At 41.9% G+C, this 16,328-nt stretch overlaps 1 protein-coding gene across 1 annotated transcript in view; it reads right to left on the reverse strand.

Annotated features, from left to right (window-relative positions):
* The window catches only part of RALGAPB (Ral GTPase activating protein non-catalytic subunit beta), a 131,623-nt gene that overhangs the window by 72,219 nt on the left and 43,076 nt on the right, over window positions 1-16,328 (reverse strand). The window contains 7 exon segments of the mRNA XM_032789267.2: window positions 618-676; window positions 678-712; window positions 715-788; window positions 790-811; window positions 2,783-2,818; window positions 11,382-11,601; window positions 11,728-11,876. Coding sequence (XP_032645158.1) covers window positions 618-676; window positions 678-712; window positions 715-788; window positions 790-811; window positions 2,783-2,818; window positions 11,382-11,601; window positions 11,728-11,876 — 595 coding nt within the window.

The following is a 16,328-nucleotide window of genomic DNA, read 5'->3' on the forward strand; positions in this document are numbered from 1 at the left end:
GAGCATGTACACTTTGTATTGTGTTTGTAATTGAAATATATTTGAAAAATGTAGAAACACATCTGAAATATTTAAATAAATGGAATTCTATTATTGTTTAACAGCACAATTAATCGCACCATTAATTGCTTGACAGCCCTAATCATAATGGTTCTGGAAGAGAACATCTCATGATAGTTCCATATTCAAATTTAGCCTAGACTGCTTTATTTTTGTAAAACTGGAGACCATATAGGAAATCTTTCAATGTCTAACACACAAACATGCCTTGTATCCGTTGTAGTGTAAAAAAAAAAAAAAAAAAAAAAAGTTTCAGTCTTACTGTGGATTAGTGAAGAGAAAAGATCATCATGGAAGAGCCAAATAGAATCAAAAAGGAAGGGACATATTCTGCATCCTCAAAGAAAACCTGATATAACTGAGGTCATGAGAGGGGCAAGAAATCCCCCCTTGATTAAACAGAGGTTCCTAGATGCGCATCTTTAAAGACTGCTGAACAATTATCCACTGATTGCGATTACAAGAATCAGGAGCAAACTGGATGCTGTTTACTCAAAATAATTAGATTTTCACCACAAAATTACAGCAAGAAAGCAACTGGAAGATGCTTTGAGTACCGGGATTAGTAAGCTGGCAGTATATCCTCCCCAGTTCTTCTTGCTAAAAATATCCTACATTAGTGTTCCACATGCCTCTGCTCTTCCTGCTTCAAGTTATCAGGAAAGTCACTTGAATCAAATGTGAATTGGAAGTCATGTTTGTCTGTTGACATTTGCGTCCTTCGACGAAAACTCCATGCTCGCTTGAGTTGCTTATAGCTGGAAAGAGAAAAGTAAGAGTTTTCATTGTGTTTGTCAACATACAAAACAGGGCTCATGGGATCCAGGACACAAAGATCACGTCAATTTAGGGATTATGATGAAGCTGCTAGTTCACTGTTATTTGAATCACTGCCTCTGTTTAAAAACCTATTTCAGGGTATTTGATTTCTTCCTAAACACAGGCGTGATTAATTCTTCAGACCCTATGTATGAGTATATCGCCCTCAGCATTGTGTACTGAAGAAGAATTACACATATGCTGAGTATGTGCGCATCGGTGCACATAAGTCCAATTCCTTGATTGTGCGCAAACAAAAAGATCCACCATACCCCTCATCTCACTTCCCTGCCTCCTCTTCCCCTTTAGAAAGGTAGACATCCTAATTTCCCTTCCCATCTCCTAAGCTATCTTGTCACTATCTGAAGTTGGTCCATTACCCTCCTGCCCCCCAAAAAAAGCAGATGACTACTTTTATGCTTCCTGACTCCAATTTTTTTGGCTGACTCTTGAGCACAGTGCTACCTGGCCCAGCTTACCCTCTGGCCTCTACTGTTGAAGTAAGTCCCCTGCCTATTTCAAGAAGTCAGGAGAGAGGACAGACCCATATCAGAGTGAAAGGCACGGCTGTGAGAGATGTGGCACTGTCTGAATGTGTTGAAGTGCTGTTATAATCTGGTCCCTCCATCATACAGTGCCTGTATGCCATGGGAATCTTTGCAGTTAGCCAGTCCCGGGTGTCAGCTGCCAGGAAACTGGAGTTGTCTAGTGGCTACTTCACAGTATTAATGAAAGTTTTTTAAATACATCTTCACATACTCTAGCAAAAACTATTTCTAAAAATACCAAATGTGTCTTTTGGTGCCCAATGACCTAACTGGGGTTTGTCATTCTTTAGCACTGTTTCTTTTCCTGCAGAATATATCTGAGAGTGATATAACAAATGTAGTTTATTAATTCCTATTAGAGATATCCCTAGCCCCTACGTCAGATGCCATGTGCACAACACAGAGCAAGCTAGTGCACTTTGCTTGCCCGTTTATTTCTTCTGGAGTGACAGCCAAGAAGGATGTGCTGTGTACTCCCTGGCAACAGTAAGAGCCACTCCCTGTGGGATCCTCGAAGACTGGAACAGCACACTGCTTGTGATTTTCAGGAAAGGCAATCATGTGCCAGTATTACTTCAAAAACCATAGCGGCTAGTTTGGTTTGTGAAGGAAGCACCTCAGATTCCACTAGTAACAGACACAAAAATTCAGGGCCTGGGACACTGCAAGGGGAGGGGGGGAAAAAAAAAAAAAAAAAAAAAAATCAGATTTGCAAAGGGTGAGGAGTTTGAAGTTGTACTAACAGAAGTCCTGATTATGCTTTGCCAGTTACAATATTTACAAATTATATCAAGGGTTAATTTTTAGAAAGTTCCTAACAAAAGTCTTTTCTCAGTTTTTGTTTTTAAAATTCTTTTTGGCTGTAAACTATTTGATGTTTGTTACCTTAAAGATTTTTCTGGTATAAGTGACAAATAAGCACAAATCTTTATGCATCTTCCCATGAGCCATTTGTGTCCTAAATAAGCTTTCCAGCAATACAGTATAGTTGGGAAAAAAACCAAAAAACACTACATGCACAATGCATACAAATCAAACATTAGGTCTGTATAAAAATAAGCTTTAAGTTAAAAAACAAAAACAAAACATGGTTAGTGCAAAGTCCTGAAATTCATGACATGATCACAGACTATAGTACATAAATGATGGGACTGATTCAGGCAGATTAATTTGCTTTTGCCAACAATCTTCCCCATTCAAAAAACACACACACAAAAAATTACTTGTCTTTCCCAAGTAAAAGTGCAAAAGCTACAAGAGACAATGACAATGACATTACAAATAAAAATATGCGATTATGAAAAAAGAAAAAAAACATGACTGCAATTAAGGAAAAGCTACTGGTTCCTACTTACAAGATTTATAAGAAAGAAGAATTTGGATAAAAGATGCTGCAAGATAATAGAAATAAAATGGAAACAAATCAAAGGACAGCAGTAGTTATAAAATACTTTAAAGATGGTGAAATTGTAATAAGTTAAGAAGCTTTTAGCTTTTTTTAAAAAATAGATTAAAAGCTTTATGACATAGCAAGCTTGTTAAACACACAGGAAATTGGCATTCAGGTCCAAAATTATGGTTTTGAAAGTACCATGCAAAACAATGAACAAAGAAATCTACAAAATGCTAATAAAGTTTAGTTTTGTTCATATTAAACGTACATTTGATCTCTAAATAAATGTATTAACCCATCCCAGCTCAAGCTGTGCTTCTCCTGAACTATGCTGTACATTAAGTATATTAGAGGACTACACTAGTACAATAATCATAAGACTTGCTTACTTGGGGCAAACCCACATGGGAAAGTTACTTACCAGTAATGCCGCTTGCCCCAATTCTCCTCTTTCCCCAACCACAAATTCTTTATACTAAAGTGCTATGCCTCCAGTTTCCAGGAAGCAAGATGACAAAGAATCCTTAACAAAGGCCTTTATAAAAGGTACATGCCTGCCTACTTCCTTCTCAGTCAAGAAACTTCCAACGCAGAAATAATCAGGTAGCAGAATAATGACAAAGATTCAACACCTTAGACGCAATTCCCAAGGAAAGGTGGAAGAGAGGGAAAACTTCAAAGAATTAGCAGCAAGGTAAAAATTACTTACCTTGTAAAAACTGCTTCTCTAAATATTTTGGGACAGATCATGAGCTGAGATGCAGTCCCTCAGTGATATTCTGAAAACAAACAGCTGGGAATTCCCACAGCTGGACCCTGTCTCCTCACATCACATCCCCTAGAGTAAGGCATATGCTGGGGGCAGAGAGGAGCCAGTAAAGAGCATGGCTTGAGCAAATTCTGCTCTGCCTGCGACTTACTAGACTTTCTCCAGCAGGCAGGTTATAGATCCCCAGAGAATACAAAGTGGTCCCTGGAGTCCTTTAACGTGTACAAAGATTCGTCTGTGCTGTCAAACAAACAGTTACGTGCCATCAAAAGAAAGGTCTTCGACCATATTCTGGACTGCCTTTGGAAATCCTGGGAGCTGAAGAAAGGAGGCCCTCCTCATAACTACTACTATAGAAATCAGAATGGCGGTATCAGCAGCATCAAGAGGCCTGCAGAGATGGCCTGGTGAGCAGTTAGCATTCTACAATTGCTCTCTATGTTCTGCTGGTAGATGCTCAATAAAGGAGTTCAGCTTGGTATAATTTGTATGGTTGTACTTTGCCATCAATGCCTAGAAGTTGAGGATTCTGAATTGTAAAGCAGCTGATGAGTATGACTGTCTATTAAACAGGTCAAGGTGCTTATGATCTTTATATAAGGCACAGATTTAGAGTGGTGCTGCTTTCCATGTTTATTAACTGCCTCAACCACCAAGGAGTTAGGTAAGGTATGAGAAAACAAAAATTCTGAGTCCTTAGAATGAACATATTATTTCTTATCTGCTCTCTTGCACATGGGCAGAATTGTGGCTCAGGTGTCAGATAATGGAGCCCTCCTGAACCTTGCAAAGGTTAACAGGCAGGGTAACTCAGGCAGATGAAGCTGTATGAAAGATGTCAAGCAGCTTATGTGATTCTTTAACATCCTCAAGAGGGCTCTGTATATCAAGAATCCACAACGCTTGATAAGGACTTGAAACTGCTCAAAATCAGCAGCCAGAGACGGTAGAGGCTGCATAACTGCTTTATCCACGGATGAAGATGATGAGTTGTTGGCTGGTGGAGACCTCTATCAGCCATAGCTTCCTGTTCCTCAGTGGTTTCTTCCTGAGGTTCTGGTCTCCTAGAGAGGATGGGTGATGATGTCTCTCTCCATCAGGTGGTGTTCAAGGTGCTAAAGAATTGCTGGCAATAGTGGGACCCCCGGTGGCCTCAGTATGGGCAAGGGGGTGACGCATGTAGCATGGGTGGAGGCATCCATTGGTATGAGTACTCATACAAACAAGATGGTGGTTGTGGACACTTCTCACAAGCGAGATCCATTTCCTCAGAGACTTTGAAAAAAGCCTCTCTGGGGATGGAGAAGAGAGCCTTATACAGTATTTGAGAAACTAAGGCATGGTCTTTATCAAAATCTTCCTCTTCCAAATCACTCCGACATTGTGGAGCACTGGAAGAAACATGAGACAAAACTCTCCATACTGGACAGGTGTTTGGAGATCTAGAGGTCTTTGGTACAGAGACCAGATCACAGCTGAGCAACGGCGAGCCAGGTGTCTCAGACACAGCAAGGTCTTAGGGAAAACTAAACTCCTGTGATACAGAGTGTCGTAGATACAGTGTTCATAGCCTGAGTCGAATTGATGGTGGCTAAGGGATTTGACAGTACTGAGTCTCAAACACTCCAAGGGGAGTGCAGATGGGGCCTGAGTGAACATCTTCAGTATCGAGTGAGCAGGGACACCTGATGGCTTATTGGAGCCTGATAAGCTTAAAGACTTAAAACTAACAGTGCCCTGGAACCTGCGGAACAAGCAACCTCATAGGTATTGGGTAGGAGACTGACGAGTGCCGAAGTGGCTGGAGTCATCAGCAACTGCGACTTCTCTGAGGCAGATTCCCTACCTGGAAAACTCGATGCACTGTCTTCAGATAACTTATAAGAATCTTGGTTCATCCTCTTAGTTGTCCTTGAGGACTGAGGCTCAGAGGCAGTCGACTTATTCTGAGACTGGCATACTGGAAGAATGAGTCCCGCTTGCATGGATCAGAGGCTGGGCACAGCAAGCTCCCCATCATATGTAGTTGAAGTTTGATCTCCCTGTTTTCTCTGGCTCTAGATTTTAATTCCACACAGAAGCTGCACTTTAGGAAACATGAGATTCCCAGAGGCAACGGATACTCTGAGAGTGTCTTTCACTGTCTACACTACAATTTTATAGCCATGGTACCCAACCCTGCTGACCCGGGCTCTGAGACTTGGTATCGTAGGTTTATCATCACAGTGTAGACATACTACAAGAGGCAATCAAATCTCTGTCATTTAACTGGACCCAAGGAATATCATTCCACATGCGCTAAAAGAAATTTAGTCTTAAAAGATAAATTGTTAAGAGGGCTGGGTTAACATCATTACATTTTAACTTGACACATGGTCTGGAGAACTCAGCAGAGCAAAGCTCTATTAAGAAAATAGACTCAGCCATGACTGTAGCACTCAGGGGATATCCTTTCAAGGTTTCCCAAATGCCCAAGAAAAACTCGTCAGCAGCTGACATTACACAACTGAGGGGAAGCATTTGTTCTAAAGCAGCCAGGATAGCAAGCAAGCCGACCAATTACTGAGATCCAATGCATCACCCATCTGGAGTTTCCAAACTGCATAGCTGAAGGTATCTGCTGCCCAGCATGTTGCATAAAAAGTCATACAGAATTCCTCACTGAATTTAAAATTACTGAAGCAGTTACAGCATACAGAGGAGAAATTAATATCTATTGTTGATCAAGTAAATTAGCCACCAGCAGCTAATAGGGACCTCTGCTGACAAAAAGACAAACTGGACATCAGACAGACTAATAAAGGAACAGTCCCTGGAGTGGGGACCTGCCATGTGATCTAATTGTAGAGAATGAGAGACACAAAAAACTGACTGTCTGCACAAAGCAAGTGCCTGATTCTAGAATAGATCACTTCTCCTTTACTCCAAGACTTCATAAAAAGGAAGAAAGGAAGGTAAGTATTTTGGATGCATATTATGAAGCAGTGGATAATATTAAGATCTCTCTCTTATCAGAGATAGAAATTTCTAGCCAACTGGAATGCAACTCAGTCCATTGAATTCCTGCACTAACTGACATAGGACCCCCAAAGCACAAAAATCTTGGCTAGCCAACAGACAAGTTGCTGCTTCCGAGTCAGAATGCAAGAGATCATGTTGAAAGATAGGCCTGAGAATGCAGTGTGGCAAAAGATCCTCCAGATGTACTTAGAGTCAGATGTACTCAGAATTATACAGAAGATACCCTGAAGTGGAGTCTCATTAATACTCTGCTTGAAGGAAGACATGCCACACATACCTCAAAGCAGAAGCAGACAAGAATGGACTGCTTGAAAATAACTTAAGAGATGTTGCAGGCTATACTCAGCTGTGCAAGGGACATCATTCTAAGTTTTCCCAATGACAGCGAAGATTAATCTGAACTGGCCGAAAAGGGGCAGTGATTGCATTCATTGTGAATGAAGGTCCAAAATCAGAGAGAGACAGAGCCCCTAAAAACAGAAAGGGTTCATTACATTTGGTTTACCTTGCCAGCTGCTGTGGTGGCTAGTAATCTGTCATTCAAACAAAAGACTGCAGAGAGGTCTCAGCTCAGGGAGGAGTTTGGAGGCTGGCTGCCTAAACAAGCAGAAAAGTCATGCCACGTTGAAGGAGCCAGATGATCTATAGGAACAGCTCATGTTTGCCAAAGGAGGCAGGCTGACCCTAAACTCCCCTCTGGTCATGAGCAGGTTAGGCGGAAGGGACAGTTTTCCTGCTAGATCCTTAGAAGATTCTCCTCTGTTTGACCAAAGATACTTTTAGCTGTGATCCAGCTGTGGAATCTGTAGGAAAGGTTATTTGCTTGCTGTTCAACCCTCCCCCTCCCTTTTTCTCCCAAACAGCCACATTTTTCTCATTCTTGCCTTCCCTATGGAACGAGAGAGCGTTAGAGAAAAAAATTCAAGCGGAGTCATGAGGTATGGAGTTCTAGGACAAGGAGACAAAGAACTGAGGAGAACGTTTATGGGTTGACTCCTTTATACTGGCTATGACTGACAGCTCTTTCCCTCCTTGCTTCATGGAAGACCGAGCCTTAAAGACCATCACAAGGAATCTACCGTAGGATGGGAGAAGAAGTGATGTGTGACACAAAGTTTAATAAAGGGATCCTTTTGAAATTGCCCGTGTTCTCCAGGGAGTAGAATGTCAGAATGCACCTTGTTTGTATGGCAGAACATATACTGTGTCGCTCTCTGGCAGCGGCCTCTCTGCTCGGGTACACAGTCTCATAGCAGCAGCGTGGATCTTGCTGCACTGGTGGAAGCTTGAGCTAGCCACCCAAGCTTGGACTCAAAAGGTCAGGGAGGATAGGGATCTGAGCTTGGGTGGCAAACCCAAGCCTCTGCTGGTACAACTACATCCACACTGCTATTTTTAGCGCACTAGCTCAAGCCCTGCTAGTGGAAATTTGTCTACCCTGGTTGGGATGCTCTCTCAGCCTTAGCTAGACAGCATTTTATTTATATGGGGCCTGGCACATGATGAAGCATTCTGGGTGTCTTACACAATACAAATAAGGTAAGTACAGAATTCTGGGAAACAAAAAGGTCTTCAGAATCCTTTCAACAGGGAAAGTTGCAAGTGTGACCATCTGAAGGATTAAGTACAATTTTAATGCTACTAGTGGTAATTTCCCCCTCCTCTATTTTGGTTACTTCAAATTCCCTCAATTCCATTCCACAAAGTAGGTGTAAGTCCTTCAACCATCAGATGGAGACAGAAGCACACCTCTGTGGTGTTACTCATCTATGTGATGAAGATGCCTGGCTAACACTGTGCAGCTAAGAGACCTCCTGAGCACTAAAAGTGTTATAAAATAAGTTAAAAAAAACTATTAACTTTTCTGCACTGATATCACAACAGGCATGAATTACAACCCATGTAGTTATTTAAGTGCTAGTTTATGTGCAGACAAGTCATAAGCATACGAGCCACTGTGATGAACTGAAAGCCAAAGGCCCCGAACGATCAATACTGACCCGGAATGAAGAAGAGAGGGGTTTCAGCAAGATGGATTATTGTCCAGGCAAATAGTCTGTAGGTGGCCAGCACAAAGCAAACTACCTGGACTGCCAGGCTGATTCATGGAGCTCGAGTCTTCATTCAGCAGGGCAGCAAGTGGAGAAGGGACTTTTTACTGACTTCAAATTCAATACAGAACGAGTCAGAATCCAAATGCATCAACATACCAAAGAGTATGTTCTGAATCTGTTTTGTACTAGAGTTTGAATCTTTACCAGATGACTCAATTTCCTGAATTGCATTCCTTTTTGTATGAAGATGAGGAAGAAAGGTATCTCACCAGGCATACAGACAAACTCAAGTAAGAAGCTATGAGGCACAGTGACTAGCAGTAAGTTCACATGAAGGCAAACCACTAAAGCCTCCTAAGAGGCTGGCTGCTGTGGACCTAAGTCCATTTGTATGCAGGAGCTGCCAGGGCTAGACTAGTCACGCTTGCCCTGAAGAAAGATGGATCAGGCAACCTATAACTCTGAAAAAAAGAAAGGAATTGTATTTTCCCTAGTCTACAGGGTTTGGGAGTCTCAAAATCAAAAGGGCTGAGCCTGAAAAGGATTTTTATTTTCTGGGAGTGTTACATTAGCTCTCTCCTTAATGGATATCACGACGTAAATAAGACTGTCCCCAAGAAGGCACTCCTCCTTGTGGGAATGGGAGAAATGCACAAGTAGTGAAATCAAGGAATTGCATGGACTGAGTCTGACTTCCAAATTCAGGAGGTTTCTGATCACAAACCAAACCTCTGCCTTCCAAGCCACTGAGAGAAAGAGAGACACACGAGAAATAGATAGAAAATCGTGTTCTATCTGGGTCTTCATCAGGTGGCCCATCATCACTGTATTCTAAGTGACTTCTTGCAGGGCAGTTCTTGCTAACGGAATCAGCAATATATTTTAGGCAAAGGTTGGCCTCTTCCTGTAGGGCTCTGGAGAGCATAAAAGAGGGACAGAATTGACTGCAAAGCACTCCATTCATGGGCAAAAAAAAGACAGGGGTTAAAATTTCCTATCCAACTACAGACACAGGTCTACCTCAGCCATCCAGAGCGCTATGTCTAACTGCTTGAGGCAGGAAACAACTGCAAAGCATCATCCAGAAAGTCAAGTCCCTCCACTGGGGCACAAATATTACACTCTCTCTCTAATGGCATAGGACTTTTATCCACCGGCTAGGCTAACACAGAGCAGTTTTGGAGAATGAAAGATTACTTCAACCAAGTTACAATTTTTGGATGACCAGGTGTTTTAGTTAACACCCCAAACTATTCTTTGGTCCCTCTCTCAGTCTCTGACATTTACTGGTATGTAAAAGTAATTTGTGTGTAAGAACTACTTATAAAAACCCATGCAGCAAGAGCATCAGTAAGGAAGTTAGTGGAGTAAACATACAGCTCAGATGTTGTGCACGCTGGAAAAACAATGCACATTTTATTCAAAAATTGCTCAGACTATATTTATATCTACACTCTGTTCTAAGAGATCACCTGTAAACTCCTAAAATAGTCCAACTTTAAAATAGTCCAACAAATAGACCAAGCGGTAAATTCAATGTTGAAAGTGGTATGAAACTCCTGTTATTAAAAGGGGAATGGTATTAATTCACTCACCTGCGCAAGCAGGTGTGAATTTACTCAAATTGTTCAGTTTTCCTAAGCTCAGCCACTTGTCTCTCTAAATGTGTATTACCGGCTTGATTTTTCAAAGAAACTGAGAACATATATTTCCTACTGAAGTCAAGGGACTCTGCAGGTGGACCTCTGAAAATCAGGCCTTATATGCCTGACATACGTATTTAGAATGAACACTGCAAAACTCACTGAATAATGATATCATATCAGCTTAACACATCTAAGAATGTATTTTCTGGCAGGACATGCATGGAAGCTAGCCAGTATAAATGCTATTGAGTGCCACCTCTAAACCTAAACTTACTAATACAAACCTCTCCTACCTGGTAATGGATTTGATTTTTAATTTAGACCCCTAAATCTGACCTATTACATGAAGAAAATGTTGAATAGATCAACACCAATACAGAGAACACTGCTTCTGCAAGATGTCATATCTCAAACAGATCTAACCATGGAAACTAGGTACTCTAGAGCACTGAAAATAAATGTAACAGTTAGGAGGACTGAAAACTACTAGTCTGTTGATGTGGTTAACCATCACTGAAAGGGAATGATTTTGCTTGCCTTTTTGCTTTTGTGAAGATGTAGAAATCTTGTTCTCCCATACTAAGACCAAGTGAAGTTACATGATGCAGAACGGCATCTGTAATGATGCTGCCAGTTTTTTCATATGTTAATTTATTAAAGCACTGCCATTATAAGAAAAAGCTGTTCTTACTCAAAGTGATGCTCTTCCAAGACAAAGGGAAACTCCCTCACTACACTGCATTTCTTTTGTTTAATAACAGTCTCCTATCTGACATAGTGGTAACTGCCTGGTTCTCTAATTAGTAACATTTGATTTAACAAGTATTGTACTATAAAGTCTAGGTGATATTTTATTTTTAAGATAAAACCAAGCTCAAGAGAGAGATATCTCTGCTGAGCTGCTAGCAAAGGTGCCAGTTTGGGTTAGTTCAGCTGGAAAGGGTTAACCATAATAGAGTGCTTTATCATCAAGTTATTTATTTCTTTTTGATTAAGTAAATATTAATCTTGCAGGTAGGAAATGTCAGTAAGCAAGGAAAGAGTTGCATATATTTGGTCAGCAATATTTACCAGTCATGCTGCTGTCTCTATTTATTCCATTATGAAGTTTACAGTGAACAAATGCTGCATCAAATAACCATGATCCAAAGAGGTTCAAGATGCTGTTAACCTTTGGCCTGTGGGGAGCTGGTAGCGGTCGAGGCTCAGAACTAGTCTGGTTTGGGCTAGACAATGGAGAGGTGGAGGACGAAGGCTGATGCTGCACTTTTGATGTGTGAACAGTGCTAACCTATTTGAATAAAAGAAAAAAAAAAAGTTTCACCCTATCAAAAATTTTTAAAGAAATTTTATATTCCTTCATACACAGAAACAGATCAAATGGAAAAATACTGAAGTACTAAGTATAACATCTTACAGTGCTGGTTTTCATTGTTGCCTTATTCACAGTCACGGCCCGATGCCTTCGGTTATGAGGTGGAGTTGTGTTGATAGCAGTATTCTGGGGCATGCTCAGCCTATTTACTGGCGTGGGGGGAGCACTGTCTGACCGGGGTCGTGAAATGCCTGAAGAATGAAACAAAGCAAATCTCAGTGCAAAGTACTTTTAGAGACCTATGGCATAGATATTATGGCATTCTGTAAATTATTAGCATCAGAGATTCCCCCAAAACACCAGAGGGTTAAAAAGCATCTATCATTCAGTATTAGTAGAGATTGACAAGTGGTCCAGAAAAGCATTTGAGTTAAATCTACATGACAGACCACTGCTTATCAAAGGTGAGCAAACATCAACATAAGCACCTAAGAAAGTGGAGGAGTGAGGGCACCAACAGATGGTAGAAGGGAATGCAGACGGTTTGTAGAAAGCCACTTTCTTTCTAGTCATGGGTTCAGAACAACCAATTCACTTTTACTCTACATAGAGAGGTCTGAATGAAACTCAGAGGACAATCCACTTCATCGCCCACTTCAATGAAAAGACATGCCCATCCCCAACATCTGTCCTAGAAAATGTAACGGGAGATCACTGTGGGATAGAGCGCTTAGTTTCTCTTCAAACCACAAAGATTAATATCCTTAAAGCCAATCTGAGAAACCAGGATACAAGGTGAAAGCGTGCTGCAAGATTAGAGGGGGCGGGGAGGGGGGGATTAATGATAGACTATGGCAGGGCATTTAACATAAGAATGGCCATACTGGGTCAGACCAAAGGTCCATCTAGCCCAGTATCCTGTCTTCCAGCATTAGCCAATGCCTTAAATGGAATGAACAGAACAAGGTAATCATCAGGTGATTCATCCCATCATCCAGTCCCAGCATTTGGCAGTTAAGAGGCTTACGGACACCCAGAATATGGGTATGCATCCCTAACCATCCTTACTTATACCGACGCACCTATCATCCAAAAACTTATCTAATGTTTTTTTGAACCCAGTTATAATTTTGGCTATCACAACATCCCCTGGCAAAGGGTTCCACACATTGACTGTGCACTATGTGAAGAATAACTTCCTTTTATTTATTTAAAACCTGCTATGCATTAATTTCATTTGATGACCCCTAGTTCTTATATTATGGGAACAAGTAAATAACTTTTCCTTATTCACTTTCTCCGTGAGATGCTTAAGATATTGAACCTGTCCAGACACTAAATCACAGAAACAATCTACCAATATTTTCAGGACAAAAAGAGTTTATAGTTACCACTATCATGGTTTATTTCCCATATTTAGTTTGAATATTTTTAAAAAATGATGTTTCAGGTGAGTAGTCTAAGGCTCCATGCCCGCAGAGGAACTGAAGAATGTAAAAGAAAGCTACACAGAAGCAATATTGCGGATCTGAAACAAGTATTTGTAGTTAGCCCACAGGCTTCTGCTCCGAATCCCAAAGTGACAACCTTATTTTCTACTGGGTACAGCATTCCAGACTGATACATAACTGGAAGCAGGAAGCTACAGTTGGTCCTTATTCACTTTCCCCCCGATCTTTCAGTATAGTTTCTCTGACACTAATGGACAAAGCAGGTTTGCTAGGTTAGTTACTAGGTCGCAACAAAAGTCTCAAGATCAGCCTCCCAATCTAAGCCAGGAGATAGCCAGCCCAAAGGCTGATTTTCCCATTTGGGAAGAATCAAATATGTGGGAGCAGGCTTAGAAATGCACAAATAAGCACTATAATTTAAAGCTCCATCTCTTCATAAATATTTGTACCAGTGAAGTTTCTTTTAAGATTAAAATGTAAATTCTATATCTGCACTGTTTGACAACTTACAATAAGTCTGCTGCGTAGAAGGTCACTAATCTATTATTTACAAGGTAGTACCAGGTTATTAATAGACATTTTTATCAAACTGCTGAATTATAAATTCTTCACATGTAAACGTATTAAAAATAAAATCAGCTCCAGGTAATTTCATAAATCAGGGCAGGAAAACAGCGCAGAGAGAGTCAGGAATGCATGACTTTGCAACCTTATCTAGCCCAGTACAAACTGACAAGGACAATACTTTATTTTCAAGTACTTTTACCTTGAAAATTCATCCTGAACACAATATGTACTTCAAACTCTTAGTCACCAAGTAATGTATCAAGAGTATATTTAAAGTATGTATGAATCTCAGGGCCGTCCTTAGCCATAGGCAGAACAGGCAGCCGCCTAGGGCACCACTAGGTCTGGGGACACAGCTCTGCTGGGAGTCTGGACAGATGGGAAGCAGTGGAGCATGTAAGAGCAGAGCTGCTGGGTCCTAGAGAGATGAATGCAGCACAGTCTGAGGGAGGGGATTAGCTGCTGGGATCTCTGGGAAGGGGTGGGAGAAGGAACTCACCTGTAGGGTGACCAGATGTCCCGATTTTATAGGGACAGTCCTGATTTTTGGGTCTTTTTCTTATATAGGCTCCTATTCACCCCCACCCCCACCCCAGTTTTTCACACTTGCTGTCTGGTCACCCTAGGTGGGGGTAATTGGTACCTATATAAGACAAAGCCCCAAATATCGGGACTGGCCCTATAAAATCAGGACATCTGGATCTGGTCACCCTAGCTGGGGAGCGCGTCTCTCCCCCGGGCTGGCAGTGATCCATCTCATCCGGGGGGAGCTGCACAGGGCAGAATGAGCTGCTGTGGCTCCATGGGTGCCCCGTCCCTGAGATCAGATGCTGTGCTAACTTCACCATGGTCCGTTGGGCTGGCGGTGGTGCCCATTGGCGTGTGATCGGACCTGAGGGTTTGCTGCTGCTGTTGCCACTCTGCACCCCAAGACGTGCAGTTTTCCACCTATCTCCTCTTCTACTGCAGCTGTTGAACCAGCAGGCTGGGGGGGAGGGGGAGGTGAGCCAAGCATGAAAGCAGTACTGTGTTGCCATTTTGATTGTCATTGAGCAAATTTGTTTGCCAAAAATGCTTGCTAAGAATCCTGAATTCAATTTCAATATATATATTTTTTTTTAAAAATCAATATCTTAGCCAAAAACAGAAAATTAAGTTGTTGACAATTATTTGTGACAAGTTTGGTATGGGGAAGGGAGTGGGCCAGTTTTCATCAGAGAAACAAAAAATGTTGACTGACTTTCCTATAGCCCTGTTACTGCTTAATAGAGCCCTCCAACAACTGTAATATGCTCCTTTCCTTACTAATGTATAGAGAAGGGGTCAGCAATCTACAGCACATGTGCCAAAGGTGGCACGTGAGCTGATTTTTGACGGCACGCAGCAGCAGGCTGAGCAGCTGAGCCTACTGCTGCTCTGAGGTTCTGGTGGCTGCCCCATTGCCACCCGGGGTCTTGGCCGCTGGCCCCACTCACCACCCACTGCTGGCCTGGGGACCCCCAAGGAACCCCAGGCTGGCAGGGGGCTGAGCAGGCTGGCAGCTGAGACCCTGGCTGAGCCATTCAACCCGCTATCGGCCTGGGGTTCCATTCACTCAGCTGGTAGTGGGCTGAGCAGGACTAAATTCAACGAAATAGGAAAACAAGAGCAACTAATGACAAAGTGCAAGAATCTAGAGCAGTAGTCCCCCAACCCTTTTTTGTCTGGCACCCGCCAGACAAAGGACTGTGGCAGTGGACGAGCATCCGCCAAAATGCCGCCAAAATTCGGCGGCATTTCAGCGGCGATGCCTCTGGATGATGCTGTTTATCAGCAGCGAGCAGCATCATCCAGAGGCATCATTGCCAAAATGCCGCTGAATTTCCCTGGCATTTCAGCAAATGCTTGTCCGCTGACCAGTACGCAGGTGCACTGAGAGGCCCCTGCGGGAGCCATGGCACCCACGGGCACCGCGTTGGGGACCCCGACCTAGAAAGCCTCCTGAAACACGGCTATCGTTTTGATTTAAATGGACTTGAACTGTATGAAGAATTGAGTATTCTGTCATTAATGTTGCCACATGCAAAATCGATGGACATTGTACAGTTTACTCATACCAGCAAACTTGTTGACATATATCCTAATGTGTACATTGCCACTCGTATTCTCCTGACAATTCCTGTAACAGTAGCACCAGGAGAACGGAGTTTCTCGAAACTAAAGCTCTCTAAAAACTATCTCCGCTCTACAAGGAGTCAGGAACACTTGATTGGTCTTGCTATTCTTGCAATCGAACAAGACATCACTTTGTCTTTGTCATACGATGATATTATTACTGATTTTGCAGCCAAGAAAGCCAGAAAGATTGCTTTTAATTAAAATCCTTTTTCAATACCTCTTCATAGAAATTCCAATAAAGTGTGACAAATTTAAAAAAATTATATTATTTGCATCATTCTGTCAAATCAGAATTTTTTCTACAGTGCTACTTCTTTAGTGCTAGTCCATCAGCGTTACAGTGTGCTTAACTACGTTAAACTGGTTTTAATAACATGCATGTGGCAAGTTTTCCAATACTGTAAACTTATGCTTGTGTTGCTAAGAGAAAGACAGGCACAGGGGCACCAGTTTAATAATCCCGCCTAGGGCACCATAAATCCTAAGGACGGCCCTGATGAATCTAAACAAATTCAAAAGCTTAACCCA

Source organism: Chelonoidis abingdonii, chromosome 14, assembly GCF_003597395.2.
Source record: "Chelonoidis abingdonii isolate Lonesome George chromosome 14, CheloAbing_2.0, whole genome shotgun sequence".
Classification (NCBI taxonomy): Eukaryota; Metazoa; Chordata; order Testudines; family Testudinidae; genus Chelonoidis; species Chelonoidis abingdonii.